Here is a 19,227-nt window from a genome sequence, read left to right on the forward strand (position 1 = left end):
TCCGTATCCTACCTACGCAATATACTGACTTGAACTCTGGAGACGCTGAAATTACACTCATGTTTTGCCGGTGACGATTCACGATAGTTTTACCTGCTCGTAACTCAATTGCGAATCCGAGCGAGGCTGACGACCTGCGACGACGATGGCAATATTGTTTCTTCTTCTTGGCACCCGTTCTACGGGTTGTGGGCGAGAGAGGTTCATCAGATGGACATGATGAAGCGGAAACAAGCAAAGAAACAAACACCAACCTGAGGACGTCCACGGTCTGCTGTCCACAGCAGCTCCATGAATGCAAACCCAACGTTAAAAGATTACTAGTAGGGTACGAATACACACGGCAACCACGATGTAAGTACGGAGCAGGTTTTCACCGAATTCCCATCCCCATCCGCGAATACCATCACTTACATTCGGATACAGTACTCCTAGCTAGTCCGTTCACCTCGAGAATGCAGACCACACCACACGGCAACGAGGACGGACATTCAAAGGGGACAAGCCTCACTGTCGCATCCGATGTACCGGTACCTCTCGCTTGTACCTAATTAAAGGTTCTGTCACTGGCCAGCGCCAGATCCCACCTCTCAACCTTAGTCGAGTGGGCACCGCATCCCTCCCCTCCGTGCCCTCCACTCCTCCAATTCCTCGCTCTTACGGTTCACCCTGGCACTCAGAGGGACGACAGAGGCGTGAGGTCTAAGGAGTACCTCTCACACACACCCGCGCCCACACACTTTTCTCACTGTGACGGGTCTCTGGCAGCCCCGAACTGTGATGACGAGGCGTGGCTGAGGTCTATTTCCAGCATCTGCCCCAGACCAATCTGGGCTGCCCGCCAAGACTTTTACGCAAGTGTCGGCGGAAACAAGACCCCAGATTGGTCCCCCTCGTCCCAGATCTGTGGCTCAGCCGGCTCCCCAAAGCCTCAAAGCCTCACTCTCAGCACCGCTTTCTTGTTGATTGCCCGCCGCAGCACAAATCACCTGTGGCAGTGGTAGTGTGCAGCCAGCGGCAACCAGCAGCAGAAGCCGCAAACCACAGTCTACACAGTACACTATAGGCACTCACTACACGCACGGCGCCGCTCTGTTCCCCCCTCCCAGGCACCTCTTTAGGCACTCTGAGACAGCAAGACTCGACGCTCTCTTCCGTCTGTAACTGGACCAGAACCTTGGGGAGGGAAGAGGCCCACGGAAGGCGGCAGCTCCGGCGCCAGGCGGCTGCCGGCCGTGGATGATTACGACGACGATGAGCTCTTGCTACCATCCGTGCCAGTTGTCGACACTTTCAGCATCTGCATCCGTACAGAGCATCCGTACTAGGTATTGATTTCTCGCCAGCATACGCGGAGGAGCCGGGGATGCGTCGATGAAGCAGGACTTACATGCTACGACTCTAACTGTACAACCTATCCGAGTCTCGAGCACTCGAGGACCCATAATGTCATGAGAGATCGATCATGTCACAAAGGAACGACACCACACGGTAGAGAGAGGATGGCGATGACAGTGGCCGACTTCCACTCCAATTTTCCACTTTGCGCTCTGCGCCCGGCAACTATGTCCAGATCCAGCATCCTTCGTCGCCAATCCCTCGCCAGTCCACCTCATCTTCTTCGCCGCTGCACATCATTACCCTCATTGCGCACTAACCAATCTCCCATATGCACCTCAGAGGCCAAAAAGTTCTTTGATGGGGTCAATCAAATCAACCACGCAGCCACGACCCTCACGCTCACGGTCTTTTTTGCAAAGACATGCTAAATTGCACGACAGGTAGCACGACATTTGCATCCGTCCACGAGGATTCGCCATGTGAGACCAGCTCCGACTATCAAACCAACGGTCACTTCAGACTGGCGCCAAACGCCAAACCAGTACTTAGTATCCCGTGATAAGGGGAGTTTGCTCCAGTATCGCCTACTTGCATCGTAATGCCAATTTCTTACTGGATGACTGGTTCGTCGCCGGCTGCGGCACACCATCTCGCCTCGCTCCTTTCGCGTCTCTCTCGGCCTTCTGGACCCCTAAAACTTTGTCTCGAGAACCTGGGCAGCTAGGTTGTCCATTTGGGTTAATCGACCTGGTCCCGTCTCGTCGTCGTCCTTGACCTCGAATTCTCGCCTGTGGCTAGTGCCATCTAGAAACCCCCCAGGCCCCCCCACCCCATGGCGACGACGACTCAATTCCAGCAAAACCAGAAAGAAAAGCTTCAATAGAGTGCGGCACCTTTAATTCGTACTCTTTTTTCTTCCACCCAAGCTCCTTATTGGTCTTTGGCTCCCATCGGCAAAGGCGCCGCAGGGGCTTGACGACTATCCGCACTCTATTTCAGTCAGGTACGCGCTCGAGAAGTCGGATGTATTTGGGTCCTCCCAGTTGTCAGAAACACCCCGGCCTCAAGGTTCTGCCCGATTCGCCTCCCACTCAGCCTCGTTTTCCCCTCCTGGTCCCGGTCTCTACGAAGGGCACTTCGCCTATCCAATTTAGCTGGCCACGTTTCCCCCGATCCCCGCATGTGGTTCCTGTTCTCACGGGCTCGACTCGTACGAATGGTGCACGTCGGAGGCAAGATGGTTGACCTGATGAACGACTGTAGCCTCGTCTGTAGGCCGCAAGCCGTATTACCTTATCGATGCCCATCTTTCGGACAAACTTCGTAGACGACAACCTCTTGGAGCTTCTTCGGCGGGCCAGGTCTTCCCGAAATCTTCTAGCGGCCGCCCTGAACCATGATTGATAGACTCTCCAATCCTAAGAGATCCTCGCCCGATCCAGGTCTGATCCCACGTCAAATCCTCCTGTCTGTTACGTGTGCTTGCGTAAACAGGTGGGCTCGTCAATCGTTCTCGCAAACTCAAATGGTCACAGGCCTACAGCGGTACAGACTGCTGCTATTGTCTGCGGCGTGCCAACGTCTCGCCCCATTAACTTCACTCGCACAGGCTGGAAGAATTGATTGACTTTGATGAGACGAACCAAGCGAGTTGGTATTCCTCAGACGGCATCTTGATGAAGACAATCATCCTCAGGCAGATGGATGACGAGTCAACGGGCGACGTGCTAGAGCAGAAGCCCAAATGGCGTCCGTGACTCCGTACGCCGCAAATTGTATCCGCTCGGCGCCATCAAGCCCGATTCTTGCCATTCTGGCCATGCTCGAACCTTGGCACTTCCCCGGCTGGGCATATTGATACTATCACCAACAGCAGCAAGGATATCGATATCTGTTGCGGTTTGCGTCCCGACGATTCCAAATCTCACGGTCGCCCTTCTTGGGGACCCGTTCTCCAGGTTAAACTCCCCAGAGCCTGGAACAGAGGACCTGATCGACATCCACGATGGCTTTCTTTGGCACACAACTTCTGGGTGCGTGCCCGATGCGTCGACACCCCCATGACCCTGGGGGCGTGGGCCTTAGCGGCTCAGTGACGCGTCATCCACCTTGTCTCACATCGGCGCTCCAATGGTGGCTTGCGTGTTGTTCCCAAACCCGTTGCCACCCCACATCAGACTGCACTCCTTTCGTCTCGAACTGCCACAACTTCCCACAAGGTCGCAGACAAGCGACTCTGCAATTCTCCATAATGCCTTATTCACAAATTAGAGAGCAAAACACCAGAGCTTCCAGCGAGGGGTGGGCACGGAAACACCTTATTACTGGACTGCCAGTTTACCTACAGGTACCAAAGCTTCCTGGGGCTCAAGAAACCTCTCATTCCATCAGTCCACGTCGGCTTTCGGCAGAGTTGCCAAGGGGGCTTGCATCGTGACCGGCCAATTACACTTCTCCCACCTCCCGTCTGCAGAGGTCGGACCTTTCATATTTTCGTTCGGGCTGGTTGGTGTTTTGAGGAATTGAATGTGTGCGGAATGCTTTCAGTTGCTCAGATGGGCGACCTTCTTTCAAGACATGGAAACGAAACGTCTCAGTCGAAACACCCAGTTGAATAGGCTGTTGTAATGTGCCGCCAGCGGGAAGGTTGCACGACGAAGGCACTTCATTCCATAATGGGACGAACGAGTGCTAACGACATCGAAAGTCTCTTATGGCCCTCCCGACCCTGTGAAGACACAGGCATCGAGTTGTACCTGGTCTAGAGTCGGCATAGCCCGATGGAACCGGGGACCTGATTGGATCGTCCTCATCCCGACTGAGAGAGCCGGACTCCGATTTACGCGAACTTCAAAATGAGAAGGGCTACGAATCCCTCTTCCCAGCATCCTGCCCATCAACCCGGCCTTGTCACGAGTGTGCAAGATCGCGACTCATGCTCTCACAAGACGTGTCGTTTGCTTCCAGCACTCTGAGTTCCAGCACATTCAAATCATATTGGACTCCGCCCCGGGCTGCGTATTCGATCGTCCTCTTGGCCCCCATTTTGCCCCTTCCCTCGACCTGTGAAACCGGGTTGGCCATGATCCCAAATGTCGAGATGACGAACCATTGATTCGTCCAAGGTTTCGTGCCTCTGAATCTTCGTTGCCTTTTCGTCTCCCTTCACCGCTGCCCGCAGGCGCCCCGCCCCCAAGTTTCCGGGTGCCCTTTTGCAGTCGCAATTACACGTTAGCCGCGCTTCAGATCCTTTCCGGATAAACCAGCCTCGGGATAGTCAAGCCACATCACTTATCGGCCAGTCACTCTCTGTGACTCGACGAGAGGAATAGGCGGCGAGACAAAGCTCTGTCTGCAGATGCCGTTGTCGTCGAACTGCTCTGTGTTTCTCTCGGCCCTGCTACCCAGGCTCCCGGGGCTACTTGCGTGGTCTGACCCGGTCCATCGCCGTTTGTACACAAGGGAGGGGGGGCGGCCAAAAGAAACCTCGAGCGGGACGCGCGTACCCTGGACCCCCTTCCGTCCCTCGCCGTCCCCCCCATGGATGCAGATCAGACTCGAGAAGGACGACGACCGTCTAGACAATTTGGGCTAGTGTCATTCGATGCCCGCCCTCTAAACCTCTCTCAATCGCCTTGCTCGCTCTTGTCCGCAGGTGAGATATTAAGGTATTGGTCTCTTTGGACAAAGAAGGGTGCCCTGGGCCGAGCAATACAACGAATCCCGGTGGGATATCTGGGCCAACTTCTATCCAGAGCCCCGGTTCTTTTTCATCCGGTCTTTTGTTTTTGATCTTGCCGAATATGCTAATTGAAGCTGGTTGATAGGTTAGTTACCCGTGGCCTCGTCCGGGGGTTGGGCGTATATTACATCTGGTCCTTTACCGAGAGACTTTGAGAGTATGTCTCTGTATTCGTACGGGACGGCGGTGCCGTTCGGGGCTCGGGGGGACTTTGTTGGAGGAAGAATGAGAACCCACTCAGGCCACGACGCCAAGCGGATATTGGACCCTCCATCCCCCTCGCCCCCGTGTTAGAGGGCCGACGACAGCAACGTCAAATTGAGTGAGGCTCTTTCTTTGCGCCTGACTCTTGCTTCTTGTCAATGTCAGCACTGCAGCAGCGTGGTCCGGTCCAGCGCGGCTTTCGCGTGTAAGTCGTACACAAGCCTCGTGTCACGGGCAGAGTGATGTGGTGTTTTGAGATTTGAGGATGACGCACACTCTTGGGCAACGGGTCGTGGGGGAACGTGGAGGAAGACCGAAGTCTGTCTTCCTTTCTCGGTGCCTTGTCCTGACTCCTACGGCCCTCTTGCCCTTGCCTGTCGGACTGTCGCCGCTATGATCTATCCTGTCCATCGTCATATCCCCTTCAGGCTTCGTGGAGTTCATGATCCGAGGACGCTGGACGCAGGAGTAGACTCCGGCTGGCGGGGGTTAGAGAGACACGGCAAGAAGCGAGGCTATCAAGGCGTCAAGGTTGGTCGAGTGGCCGACGTATGACAGCGATGGCGTGAACGGATGGAGACAGAGGGAGGGAGAGACTTTCACACTCCCCAACAGGGTTGGCCTCGACGGCGAGGTTCAAGCTTAAACTACGTAAGCCTGGTTTGGTTTCTGGTTTCTAGCTTTGACTTGGTGCCGGGCTACGCGGCTTTGGCTCCATCTGGTGTGTCCTCGATCCCGATACCCGTGGCGTTGATAACGTAAGTTTTGGCTTTCAATACCGGATGGCATGTAGGATGTGGGAGAGCAAGGGAAATTGGGTTTGTCGTTTGCTTTTGGGACAGACCAAGGACTCTGGGTGACGCTTTGCTGGCGAGTATCGAGCAGCTAGTAGCTGAGATCGAAGTCCAAGGCGTGCCGGCGATCAACCCATATGCTGGCTTCTCTAGGTGTTCTCGATGGCCTCGCTTGTGAGCTTCTTGATGGCTCTAGGTGGCCAAGTCAGCAGGCTTGGTCGAGTAACTGATGGACCCGAACAGCCTTACCGTTTATCCGTCTTACAAGCCGGCCGGTGTGTTTACCTAGCAGGCGGGTACGCGAGCACTTACTCCGGTGTAAGCTCTGCTTCTCTAGAGACTTAGACGCGCGGTACGGGAGGAAGATGAGCCGAGAGTGAAGCCATCACGTACCTTCTCGCTACTCTACCCTGGCACATACTCGGGCCCTCTTGGCCTAGCGTCTACGGATACGGATACCTACATCATATGGGCTACGGAGTATGGAGTAGGAAGTACGGATACTTCCACCTCGCTCTCGTGTTGGGCTGGCCTAATGCTAGGGGCACTCGTTTCTCGTCTCGCTACTACACCCCACGTCACGAAGGGTGGAGAGAGTAGAGGCAGGCAGGCAGGCTAGGAGGTGGAGGGACGAATATCCGTAAGGTCGCACGGTTATGTAGGCGACGCCGAGATGGGAACGGGCAAAACGGGGGTCCTTGTCCTGGTCCTGGTCCTAAGCGTGGTTGGGTAGGTAGCCTTGCTAGGTTGACAGCAAAAAGATATTAGATGGTAGACGACACCGGCTGTACGGCATGGGTAATGTAAAGGTTTCCTCGTTTGTCGTTAGGCGAAGCAGGCGATGTGGGCGATTTACGGATGTGCGAGACAAGCTTTTCTCTCGGTTGGTGTTTTGGGAAGTAGGTGGTGGTGCCCATTTTCCGATGATGGGTGATGTGGATTGGCTTCCCGGCGCGAAGGGGAAGGTGAGGGAGGTTTCGGATATCTATGTCTGATGGGGCAGGTATTCGTGGAGACTAGCATAGAGGTTTCTGTGGGCGTGGTGTGGTGACTTGATGTGTTGATTTATCTACGTTGGTGTTGTGACGTGCATCTATGTTTACGCGGACACGCCATCTCGATATTGTGATGTTTGATGCGTGTGGGTGTGGTGTTTAGTATTTGGTGTTTTGGCACGTAATTACTAGAAATTCAATTCCTTGATTTCCCCGCGCTCTTTGTCTGTCAAAAGACTTGTGAATCCAACATTAGAGATCATGCAAACTAAAGTTGGCTTGTGTGTCTGTGTTCCATCTCTATGAACAGATACATGAAGGAGGGCAACCTGAGTAGAAGCGAAGAGAAGATAAGTGTATACAACAGCTCAACCAATAGAGCAACTAGTTCACCAAAAAAAAAAAAAATATGTGTATTCGTGTAGTTGTCTGACGAGTCTTTGGCTTGGCAGTCTATGTTAGATCCATGCTAAGCTCGTAAGCTTATACCGTACAGTACTGTCCAATCTGGTCACTGCCTCGCTGCCAAGACATGTTGACAACGAAGGCATTGCGCGGCCGATTTGACTTCCTGCTTACCTACTTCACGCACCCACTAGTCGGACAACCTCGTACGTCCTTCGCGTTCGTCTTACATACGCTCTTTTCTTCTCTCCGTTTCCGCAGAGTTGAAGTATCCGTGTATACGTACATACCCTTGACCTGTCGACCAAAGTCATGCAGATGTGAAAGCCCAAACAGATCCAACGAAACATGTTGGAATATCCTGTCTGGTCAGACTCACGTGAATACGAATATGAGTACCGGAAAAGCAGGAAGTAGGCAGCAGCAATGACCAAAATAACCCACGAGGACTAGTCGAAGTGAGTGACGTAGGCAATATATGGAAAAATGTACAGTAAATAAAAAGTTCCATCTATATCCATTCGATGCTATACTTTTAAGTCTACCTCGAGTACCCCTTACACAAGAAAGATTTTTCAGATCCTAGGAACAAGTAGCGCCGAAAGAGAACCGAGATAGGTACCTAATGCGACATGTGCAGACCAAACTTGGAATCTTGGGCGGGAGTCTCGTCGAGGAGGTCGGGAGATGGTTGTAGGGCAACGAACAACTGCCTGACTGAGTATCTTCAGACCAAAAGTAGTAACTCCAAGTCACCTCGTAGCTCACACGCCCTATTCTAACCTCCCCTTCGTCCACGGAACCTAGTCCGCCCCTCCAAGCCTAATTCCATCTCTTCACCGTTTTTTTCAACGTCCACTAGACACAAAGTACCTCAATCAGAGACTAAAGTCCCATTCACCTCTCCCACTCATTGGCACCAAAGTATCTCGCAGGGAGATCCACCTCCCAAATAGGCCTCTCAACAAGAACAGCCTCGAGCGAGGGAGTCTCAACCTTCTCCCCATCGGCTCTGGCTCCCGCAGCATCAGCGCCAGCGAGGGGCGCTATACCCAAGATGGGACGGTACTTGTACGTATACCACCACCTCGTCTTCCCCTCGGCGCCCGCCTCCGTCTGCGTCTCGCGGTTCCGGTTCCGCAGGGCCGCGAGCTCGCCGCCCTCGCTATCGCTAGCGTTCTCCCGCTCGTTCTCGTCGTCGGAGTCGCTGGACTCGGCGCCGTCAACATCCATGGCGTCCTCGTCCTTGGCGGCGGGATTCTTCTCAATGTCGTCCTGCCATTCCTTGCCGCCGGCCTTGGAGCCGACGAAGCGGTCGACTTGCTGCGGGACGATGGCGCCGACTTCCATCCGGGCGCCGGCGCCGCTTTCGGGGCCGCCTCTGCGCTTGCGCTTTGTGCCGGCCGCGTGCGGTACGAGGGCGTTGGTGGGATCTTGGTCCGTTGAGCCTGAGGGGATGCCGAGGTCCTGGGAGAGGTCGAGCATGAAGAGGAAGGAGACGCCGTAGATCCAGATGCGGGGGCCTTGCCAGAGGAGGCCCTTTGCGAGGTCGCGGGTGTCGCGGATGGTGGCGGGGAGTCTGGAGATGGGGTTGCGGCGGGACCACGAGGTGAGGGAGCCGGCGACGGGGTGGAAGGCGAGGATGTGCCACGCCGTCGTGACGGCCACGAGTGTGTAGTCTGTCGTCGGGGCGCCGTCGGTGGCGGCGACGGTCTCTTCTGAGAAGGAGAGCACAACGGGCGGCGCGGGGAGTCTGGGGATGAGTGCTGCGCGGGGGTTACGAATCCAGCTCTCGGTTGAGGAGGAGGTGTCGTCCTCGTTTGACGAGTCCTCGCTGTCAGAGTCCGATGACGCGGCTTCGTCGTCGTCTTCGTCTGAGGTGGTGTCCTGCGGGGTTCCGAGGACCCAGGTGTCGATGTAGCCGGTCAGATCCGCCGCCGCGAGCATGCGGCTGTCGGGCGAGAAGGCGAGCTGGGTGATGGTCCTCTCGTAGTTACCGAGGCCGGCCTGGGGCTGCTGCTTGGAGGTCTTGCGGTCCAGGCGGCGGACGACGCGAGGCTTCTGGATGGTGATGGTGTTGTCGTCGTCGCCACGGATGACCTTGGCGACGAGGACCTTGGATCCCTTTTGGATGGCGGCGATGTAGCTGCCGTTCGGCGACAGGATAATCTTGCTGGCACCGTTTGAGAAGGTCTTGGGCACGGCGACGGAGGCGAGCTTGACGTCCGAGGGCTTTGTGGGGTTCTGGTGCTGCAGGTGGAAGGCCTTGACGTCGGTGCCGGTGGCGGCCACGAGGAATGAACCGTCCGCGGTGATTGCGGCCGAAGTGATGTTGGACTCGCCCTTGACGAGGATGGTCTTGAGGAGCTTGCGGTTGTTCTCGAGGTTCGCGTCCGCGTTGACCTCGGCGCCGTCCTCGCCGTAGAGGCCGTCAAAGGATTTTTGCAGCTTCCAGATGTGAATTTCTCTGTCCCACCAACCGACGACCAATCTCGCTGCCGGGGCGCTGGTGAGAGGCGGTGACTGGGGGAGACTAGAGAGGGTTCTGTGGTTCTCGCGGCCGAGCTCCTTGAAAGGAAGGACAACGGGGGAAGCGTCAGGGCCTGAGGAAGCTAGTTAGCAAGTGCGTAACGCATTTTGGGAATGGCAGATCATACCTCCTGAAATAACAACGCTCATCTTGTTGCTCTCGAAAGAAGCCATGGCCTTGACGTCGTGCTCGTGGTACTTTCTGCTCCAAACCTTGCCCCATCGGGCGCCAGAAGCACCAGAAGTCTTCTTGTACAGAACGGTACGACGGTCCATGCCACCGCTCATGATGGCGCTGCCATCAGCACTGGTAGCAAGGCTGAGAACGTCCTGCTTGTGGCTCTGGATGCGCTGCATCTGCGTGTACGTCTTGCCGTCCCAGATACAGACCTGGCCGGTCGAGTCGGCCGAGACAATATCCCCGGAAGGCAGAACCTTGACGCTCCAGACAATGATATCCTTGGCGCCTCCCGCCAGGTCGGCGCCGAGGGTCATGGTTCGCACCTTGTTACCGTTGCGCGTATCGTAGGCGCAGATGGTGGAGTTGGAGCAGCCCACAACAACGATGTGGCGCGACTGGAAGGCAACGCTGACCATCTGGACCTTCTTGCTAGGAGACTTGACAAGCATACGCTGGAAGCGCAGGTCGTTGTCTTCGATGGAGTATATGGCCAGCATGCCGTCAATGGTACCAGCGACGAGGCGCTTGACGGGATCGGAAGGAGAGGCGGGAGGCTGGGCAGCGAGGCACCAGATGTCGCCGTGCTGGCCGCTGGCGTGGCGCATGGGGCGGCCGGTCTCGAGGTCCCATTCCGTAACGGCGGAAGTGTATCCGATGCTGAAGAGACGCGAGGTCGAGTTGGCGTCGGGATCGTTGGCCCAGACGAGGCCGTCAACGGAGCGGTCTGAGCCGGAGCGGAGGACGGTCTCCTGGAGCCAGGAGCCGCTTAGCGGGTTCCAGATCTCAATGTCGCCATTTGCGCGACCGACTGCGAGGCGGGAGGCGGTCGCTTGGGCCTTTGAGCGGGTGGAGGGGTGGGAGAAGGCGAGGGCGTTGATGGCGGAGGGCGGGTAGGGGACGAAGCGGCAGCGATGGAGGTCCATTGCGAAAAGAACCGTGGACGGCCTCGAGGCCTTGCGATCGTGGGATTCGATGGTCAATTGGTAGCAGTATCGATCGGCCCTATCGATCTCGCGAGGAGCAGCTGTTGAAGGCAAGCTCGCGGGGTTCGGCGTGGTGGTGATGAGGCTGGCGAGGTTTGGCGGGTGGTGCAGCTTGTCTCTTTTTTTCCTGCGACCTCTGCTCGTCCTGCTTTGGCAAAAAAAATAAAAAAAATCCGGCTGCCAAAAAGTTTTGTCGGCGGTCGGAGGATGCAAAAAAATAATTAAGGTGTGGTCTGTGCTTGATGCGCCAAGTCGCATCTCTTGAGTCTTGATTCCTGAAGGAGTTGGTTGCAAAGTACCTAATGATGCTAATAATACTCTGTACGCTGCTTCAGCGTCTTCCCAGAACATCTCCTGTCCTATGAAAAGAGGCGAATGCGCTCCATGGATTGTAGGTACATAAGGAACCTTGTGCAAGGTAAGGTACCTCACTCTGCAAAGACTGCGCGACTGTTGCTGCTTATGTCATACTCTCGCTTACATAAGTCCATCGAGGTCTACTTGAGCCACGGCGTTTGCCGCAACGGCAGCTCAGAAACTTCCCCAAAGCGTCAAAGAGCATCCATCATTGGCTGCAAACATGGCTGGACCCTTTTCATCTGCAAAGGCTAAGGTGATGACTGCGCGCCAGTAAAATGGAACTATGGCTGCTGCTTGTTCTATGTAGTCGTGGGAAGCGCGGGACCCGGTCGAAACTGATGCGTCGGCCAACTCCGATGGTTGTCGTACTTGCGCTCTTTGCTTTGAACTCGACTTGGATATGTTTCGTGTCGTACCTATTATTTGGTACTTGGTCAATATGGTAATGAAAGATTACCCAATATGTTCAATATGGTAAACACAGCAGATGTGCCAAATAGTTAGGTAGTCAACTACCTTACCTTGATGGTTCAACTTTCAGGGATCCCTTGGCCCTTTTTCTCAGCCCCTCATTCCTTGTCTCCGAGTCGAAGCTGCGACAACTAAAAGTCGCATGGGAACTTTGGCAACCCCTGCTCTCTTGCTCATCCGCTCGCCCATCTGACAGTGTGAATGCAAACATACTGCGTAAGTCCATGAGTGTGCCTTATCAATCGGCTTCCGTCCCGTCACATTCCTGGGCATGAAAGCTTGCTGGTTTTAGGAGTGTCGTGCAGCAGCTGCCAAAAGTCCCACAGATTCGTCATCCTCCTCTTTCACAAGTACACAACCCCTCCCCCTCCCCCTCCTCCTCCTTGCTCCGAGCTTTGTCACGATCGCGCCGTTGTGACACGCGCATTCCGACCTCGCCTACTCTTTTTTTTTTTTCTCTGCCAATCTTGCGTTGCAACCAACTCAGCCCTTTTTTCTTCTTGAATTGCATCGCATTGCAACCGCAACGACTATATTGCAGCGATTGCGCGAAATCCAACTACCAACCCCCACCACCGACGCACCACACACCACTGCAATCCGCGACCATGGATTTCAACAGCTCGTCGCCTTTCCCCGAGGGCGTCATATCCTTCTTGGATACTGATCTCTACAAGCTGACGATGCAATGCGCCGTCTTCAAGTACTTCAAAGACGTCCCAGTATCCTACGCATTCACAAACCGCACACCCGAGAAGAAGCTCTCGAGAGCTGCCTTTAACTGGCTCCAAGAGCAAATTCGAAGTGAGTCGAAAGAGAGAGACAGAGAAGCCCCTCCAAACCCCCACCTACGACTATCGAGACGCGAAACACCTGTGACTGACTCACCCCGTGCGGCACCTGAACAGAGCTCGGCAACATCTCCCTCTCCGACGAAGAATACCGCTTCCTCAAGACCCACTGCACCTACCTGACCGACGAATACGTCCAGTTCCTCAAGGAATTCCGCCTGCGGCCGAGAGAGCAGGCCGTCGCGACCTTCCACCCCGTCGGCGACGACACGGGCGCCGACTCGGACATTGGCGACCTCCACGTCGAGATCAAGGGCGCCTGGCTCGACACCATCCTCTACGAGATCCCTCTCCTCGCCCTCACCTCCGAGGCCTACTTCCGCTTCATGGACACGGACTGGAGCTACGAGGGCCAAGAGGACCAGGCTTTCGCCAAGGGCATGCGCCTGCTCGAGGCCGGCTGCACCTTTTCCGAGTTTGGCACCCGCCGCCGGCGCGACTACCACACCCAGGCCCTCGTGTTCCGCGGCCTCGTCAAGGCGAGCAAGGAAGGGGAGAAGAAGGGCCTCAAGGGCAAGCTGACGGGGACGAGCAACGTGCACCTCGCCATGCGCTTCGGGATCCCGCCCGTCGGCACCGTCGCGCACGAGTGGTTCATGGGCATCGCTGCCATTCACAACGATTACAAGGCCGCGACGGAGCTGGCGCTGCGGTACTGGGTCGGCTGCTTCGGCGGTAAGCTCGGCATCGCGCTGACGGATACCTTTGGCACGCAGGAGTTTTTGCGGTCGTTTAGTCAGCCGGTGCACGCTCTCGATGGCGACGAGAGCAAGTTCAAGACGGCGGATGGGAGCAGGCTGTTGACGTACGCTGAGCTGTTCCAGGGCGTGCGTCAGGATAGTGGCGACCCGGCGGATTATGTCAAGATGCTGCGGACGTACTACGACAGCCAGGGGATCAAGGACAAGAAGACGATGGTGTTTTCCGATTCGCTTGATATTGAAAAGTGTTTGGAGTACCAGGCCATTTCGGAGGCGGCGGGCTTCACGCCGACGTTTGGTGTTGGCACGTTTTTGACGAACGATTTCAAGCATTTGAAGACGGGTGCCAAGTCGGTGCCTCTGAATATTGTTATCAAGCTGAGCTCCGCCAACGGAAACCCGGCTATCAAGATCAGGTCAGTTCCATTCCTTGTTGCTTCTTTTACTGCAAATTCGGTGTCAGGTGCTAACGAAGCTTCTACAGTGACAACATTGGCAAGAACACCGGTGACAAGGCGACGGTGAACAAGGTCAAGGGCGAGCTTGGGTACATCGAGAAGGAATGGAAGGGCGGCGACGAGACCCAGCGTTGGGGCAAGGACGAAAGCAAGGCATAGATAGGTATGGGGTGAGTGCCACTTAGAGCTCGTCTGGCGACAGAGTATGCAAGAGCCAAGGAGGGAGGAATTTATTGCAAGAAAGCACCTCAATGAGCATTACGAGACACAGGTGGGAAGGCATGGTGGAATTAGGAACGCATTGATAATGATGGTAGCAGGTGTAGACCTCGCGAGATACCTATTGGATAGATGAAGCAGTGGCATATGGCCAGCAGCATTGACAGATATCTCTTCCTTCCCCGTCAGATGTGTGCCTACCTATCACTGACATGCACAGGATGTACTATCCAAAGCGAGAAGTTGAGGTGAGAGGAAAGAGCATCTTGAGCTTCAGCGCGGGAAGGGATGGCACTGGTGCCTCCCGCTCTAGGTTTCCGGATCTAAGGTAGGATCGATCTCTCTGGCGAGATACCTTTTTACAAGGAGCGAGTGTTCAAGGCCAGGAAGGTCCCTTGGCAGGATACCTGAGGCAGGTGAACATCATCCGGGAGCAGCCCCACCAGCACCTGCCCAACTCAACGTGCCTCCTTCCTCCCAAAGAGGGTGGGAGGGTACTCCTTATACCCATTCAACGTCGAATCTGTCACCAGCACTCCATCCGGCCATTTGGCCGGGTGGTTAGACTCTGACGCAGAGTCGATAGTAAATGAAATACTCCAATGACTTCCGTGCTGGAAACGAGGGGCGCGCTGTTCGAATCCGAATACGGGCGTGAATCATAAGGTCAGTATCCCCCCTCCCTCCCTTGTTTCTTTTTTGTCCTTTTTTGGTTGTTCATTCGAGTGTTCTTGCGGCCGGACGTGACTGCTTCTAATATCCCAACATTTCAACAGAAAAGGTACATAAACTTATGGGCTGGTTCTTGACTCAAATGGAAGTGGTGAGCGTACTTGAGAAGATGTAGGCAAGACCACCTTAGGTACGATGCTCAATATTAATGCCTCCCGGCATACTCTTCTTTCCTATACATGATTGTAGAGAAGAGGAGAAGTCCAACCCCTCCTGCTCTGTTGAGTTTTGACTGGAAATCTGGAAGGCCCGTTCTCACTCTTCCCCTACCACTTGCTTCCTGTTTCCGCCTCTTCGTGAAGGAGCAGCAGTGGCATGCCCAACATGACGAACCGCATAAAACCCCATCATTCCCATCCTTTCCCAACTTCAACCTGTTCTTCTCTTCCATCCACCTCGTACACATCTCATTCTCTCCAATACATCACACTCTCGCTTCAAATTGGCTCGCTTTCTTGGAACCCAAGTTTTGGAACCCCCATTTCCTCGGGCAGTGCTCTACACACAACACAGTGTCGTCATTCCACTCATTCTATTCTCGTACGTTTTCAGCAACAAAACACCATCATCATGCGGCTCCCTGGGCCCTCGATGCCCTCACAACGCCAAAGTCAGACAGCAGCCGGCATTGCCCTCGTCATCTTGGCCCTCTTCACAGCCTTTGCTGTGACCCAGGCTGTCCGACCATCCCAGGACGAGTCAACCCTCTCCCAGAAGGACAATATCGTCCAGGCCAGGCAATTCCTTCCATGGATCATTGGCGGTGGTCAAACTACCACCATTGCGAATCCTGCTCAACCCGCCATCGCTACTCCTCTCCCTGCGGTTGCACCACCCACTCCCAATAACCAACAACAGCAAGGTCCTCTTGGCGGCGTCATTCCTCAAGTTGGTCATGTTATTCCCAGTCTGCTAGCTTCTTTGACTTCAGCACTTGCGGCGGTGGTAACTCCGGTTCCATCCATCATCAACCCTGGAAATGTCGTACCGGTTGTCACCAATGTTGTACCCGCGCCGGTTGAGTCCATACTCCAGCCTGGCGGCGGCCCCGTTATCCCAACCGCCATCCCCAACGTTGAAGGATCCAATGGTGGACTCCTGCCTCCGATTCAGAGTGCAGTCAACAGCATCGTCGGTGCTGGTGGCTCCGCTGTACCTCTGCCTACCGGGGCTGGACTGCCTGTGCCTCTTCCGACACAAGTCGTTGGCGGCATCCCGGTCTCTGAAGTCACTGCGGCTATTGGAAACGGCGCCTCCATCATCACCAACATCCCAGAAGTGCTTGTCAGCGTTGTATCCTCCATCGTCGGCCATATTCCTTCGGCTGTTAACAATCTTCCCTCGGCAATTCCCGTATCTGACGTCGTCGGTGCTACCGAAGTCGTCCCAGGTCTATCGTCTTTAGTAGAAAGTGTTCTGCAGTCAGCTTCAGTCATTATGCCGCTTCCGACAACAGCTCCTCAACTCCCTGAAGACTTGCCTACCGACGGAAATCTTTGCACTGGAGTCCTGTATCAGAGCTGGATTCCTACTTTCATTGCTGTTCCTTGCCCGGGAAAGTCTTCTTCTCCCGCCACGTCGGCGGCACCTTTGTCTAACGCCCCAGCTTCGAATTCTGCAGTCGTCCCAGCAAACCCTCCTGTATCTTCTCAAGTCGGACTTTTCACTCCTGCAGCAACTCCGACAGCTGGACCTTCGCAGACGCCCTCAACAGCATCGTCTCCGGCTGGTGGCGCAACTGCTATACCTCCTGCCAGCAATCCTTCGACGCAAGGTGGAGCCGGAGGCCCTGGCAACAATGGCCGACCACAGAATACTGCTCCAGCAGGTCAGCCTCAATCACCTGTGCAATCTTTGAATCCGGTAGATCCTAAGCCAGGTAAGAGACAGTCTATCTTGGCTTACACTGTGTACTGACTTACCCCTCTAGCCAACCCTTCAACTGCTGCCACTCAAGCCCCCAACCAGGGAAGTGGTGGTGCAGGAGGTCCGTCACCGGCACCAGCTCCCGCAGCCAGCCCCCTAACGACGTTGACTGTCGCTGCCGGATCACCTGTCTCCAGTCCAAACGGCGTGCCAGCCAACGACGGAAACGGCCAGAACCCTTCTCCGACCTCTCAGACAGGCGGCTCGGTCTTCGGAGTTGACGAGGGACAAGATCCTTCCTCTGGAAACAGCATACCACCAGGCACACCAGTCATCCCCATTTCCGATTGCCCTGCCGTTGTCCAATGCCCTGCATGCCCGGCTTCCCCAGCAAAGCCTCCTTCCGGCTCATGTCCTTGCCCTGGTCGAGGCTACTCTTGTTCAGAGTGTCTCAATGGATGGTTTTGTCCCCCAGAGAAAACCCCAATGCTGCCAGCGCCTTGCGGAATGGGGTGGCCTTGCTACCATTGCAAAGGTGGCTGGTACTGCGCTCCCGACAACAACAACATGGCACCCGCTGCTGCAAACGATCCTCCTGTCGTTGTGATCAAGACTGTAACAGCTTTTGTCGCTCCCCAACCCACTGGAGTTGGCAATGGTGGCACCGGAGACGGTAGCAACAACAACGGTTCTGGCAACGGTGGTAATGGCAACGGGGGCAACGGTAACGGAGCGCCTGGCAATGGTGACCCTGGCGCTGGCAATGGTGGCTCTCCGGCTACATCTACGCCTTGCACGACGGCAAGCAATGGTCAGTTCACCGGCCCTCCGGGAAATGGTGCCGGCTCGGCCCCCAAACCCAGCCCGGACAACTCTGGCAGCGGCAATGGCAATGGCAATGGCAATGGTAACGGCAACGGGAACGGCAACAACGATCATGGCAGCGGCAACGCAGGCAACGGTAATCCTGGCAACCCCGCATCAACGCCTTGCACAACCACCGGCGGCCAACCCACGGGTTCATCTGGGTCTGATGGTGGCTCTGGAGATGGTTCTGGAACTAGTGGCCCTGCAAACGTCCCCGAACCACCGGCTACATCTCCTGCTCCCCCTCCCTCCAATCCAAACCCTCCAGCCAGCCCTGGCCAACCTCCCAGTCCTGTCTCCCCGGCACCTAACGGAAATCCTCCAGCTGGTTACGGCAATTCCCCTGCGAACCCTGCCAACGGCAACCCAGATAATAGATCTGGTAACGGCTCAGGCTCAGGTGCACCAAGCGGCAACGGAGCACCTGGCAACACCGGCACTTCAATTCCAGGACCCGGCAGCAACGCAGGCGCAGGATCTGGCAATGGATTTCCGGATAGCAGTGAATCTCAACCCGCTCCTGAGGTTACTGGCTGGGAGTATCTTGGATGTTTCAAGGACTCTGCCGTTCGAACGCTCGATGGCGACCCATCCATCTATTTCACAGGGAGCATGTCAAATGAGAAGTGCATCGCACACTGTGGCTCGATGGGGTTCCAGCTCGCCGGCACGGAGTACGGCAAGGAGTGTTGGTGTGGGACTGCGTTCCAGCTGGCCGTACGCATCCCGGAAGAGCAGTGCAACGAAGTTTGCGATGGCAAGTCAAACGACATCTGTGGAGGTGATTGGGCTGTCACCGTTTACAGTAAAACCGGCCGGGCGTTGAGCTTGCCGTCCGATGACGATGTTGCCAATGGCGCCGGTGGTGGCAACGGTAACGGCAATGGCAACGGCAACAGTGGATCCGGCACCGGAAACAATGGAGGTGCCGGCAACCCACCATCTGCCCCCCAGAATCCTGCCCCGGGACCTCCTGCAGGACCTCCTGCCGCACCGCCGGCATCACCCCCTCAGACACCAGGTCAAGCTCAGCCTCCACCACCTCCGGCAGGAAATCCTCAAGACAGCAGCACTCCTCCCGTATCTCCAAACCCTGCACCACAGCCTCAGATCGACATTGCTTCTCTCATCCAGAGCATCATCAATGCGCTGCCCAAGAGCAGCCCTGATGGTGCGTACGGCAGCAGTCTGGGAGCAAGGGACTCTGGGGCGTCTGGCAGCAATGGACCCGCGCTTCCTGTCAACTCTGCTGTTCCCGATAACAATGCAGGAGGTTCGCCGATGATGGGTCCGGGTCCAATCAACCCTATGGAAGGACTCAGCCGCTATGGTGACGAAAAGAAGGTGATGCCAAGCCGGAACATGAAGCGCAGCAGTATCATAGGGCGGCGAGCGGCCGCGAGGTTTGACGGTATTGTCTGCGTTGGAGAAGATGAGAATGATGGTGATTGCTTGGCGAAGGCTGAAGTTTAGAAGGAGTTTATGTTATCGCGAAGTTATGATGATGTATGACTTATGATCATGGATG

General features: G+C 55.6%; 3 protein-coding genes across 3 annotated transcripts; 2 read left to right on the top strand and 1 right to left on the bottom strand.

Annotated features, from left to right (window-relative positions):
• Positions 1–8,192: 8,192 nt before the first annotated feature.
• On the bottom strand, positions 8,193–11,483 carry HER10_EVM0004732 (U3 small nucleolar RNA-associated protein). The gene is made up of 2 exons (XM_035474366.1): positions 10,139–11,483; positions 8,193–10,084 (listed from the first exon to the last, which is right to left on the bottom strand). The coding sequence occupies exons 1-2, from the start codon at positions 11,430–11,432 to the stop codon at positions 8,379–8,381; spliced, it is 3,000 nt and encodes a 999-aa protein (XP_035337150.1). The 5' UTR covers positions 11,433–11,483; the 3' UTR covers positions 8,193–8,378.
• A 666-nt stretch (positions 11,484–12,149) lies between these two features.
• Positions 12,150–14,390, top strand: HER10_EVM0004048 (nicotinate phosphoribosyltransferase). Its single transcript, XM_035473706.1, has 3 exons — positions 12,150–12,809; positions 12,914–13,973; positions 14,042–14,390. The coding sequence occupies exons 1-3, from the start codon at positions 12,614–12,616 to the stop codon at positions 14,172–14,174; spliced, it is 1,389 nt and encodes a 462-aa protein (XP_035337097.1). The 5' UTR covers positions 12,150–12,613; the 3' UTR covers positions 14,175–14,390.
• Positions 14,391–15,536: 1,146 nt separating this feature from the next.
• Positions 15,537–19,172, top strand: HER10_EVM0011171 (WSC domain-containing protein; the record flags this gene model as incomplete). Its single annotated transcript, XM_035480609.1, has 2 exons — positions 15,537–16,845; positions 16,897–19,172. The coding sequence occupies 2 exons, from the start codon at positions 15,537–15,539 to the stop codon at positions 19,170–19,172; spliced, it is 3,585 nt and encodes a 1,194-aa protein (XP_035337690.1).
• Positions 19,173–19,227: the final 55 nt, after the last annotated feature.

Source organism: Colletotrichum scovillei (genome assembly GCF_011075155.1).
Source record: "Colletotrichum scovillei strain TJNH1 chromosome Unknown Contig00002, whole genome shotgun sequence".
NCBI lineage: Eukaryota > Fungi > Ascomycota > Sordariomycetes > Glomerellales > Glomerellaceae > Colletotrichum > Colletotrichum scovillei.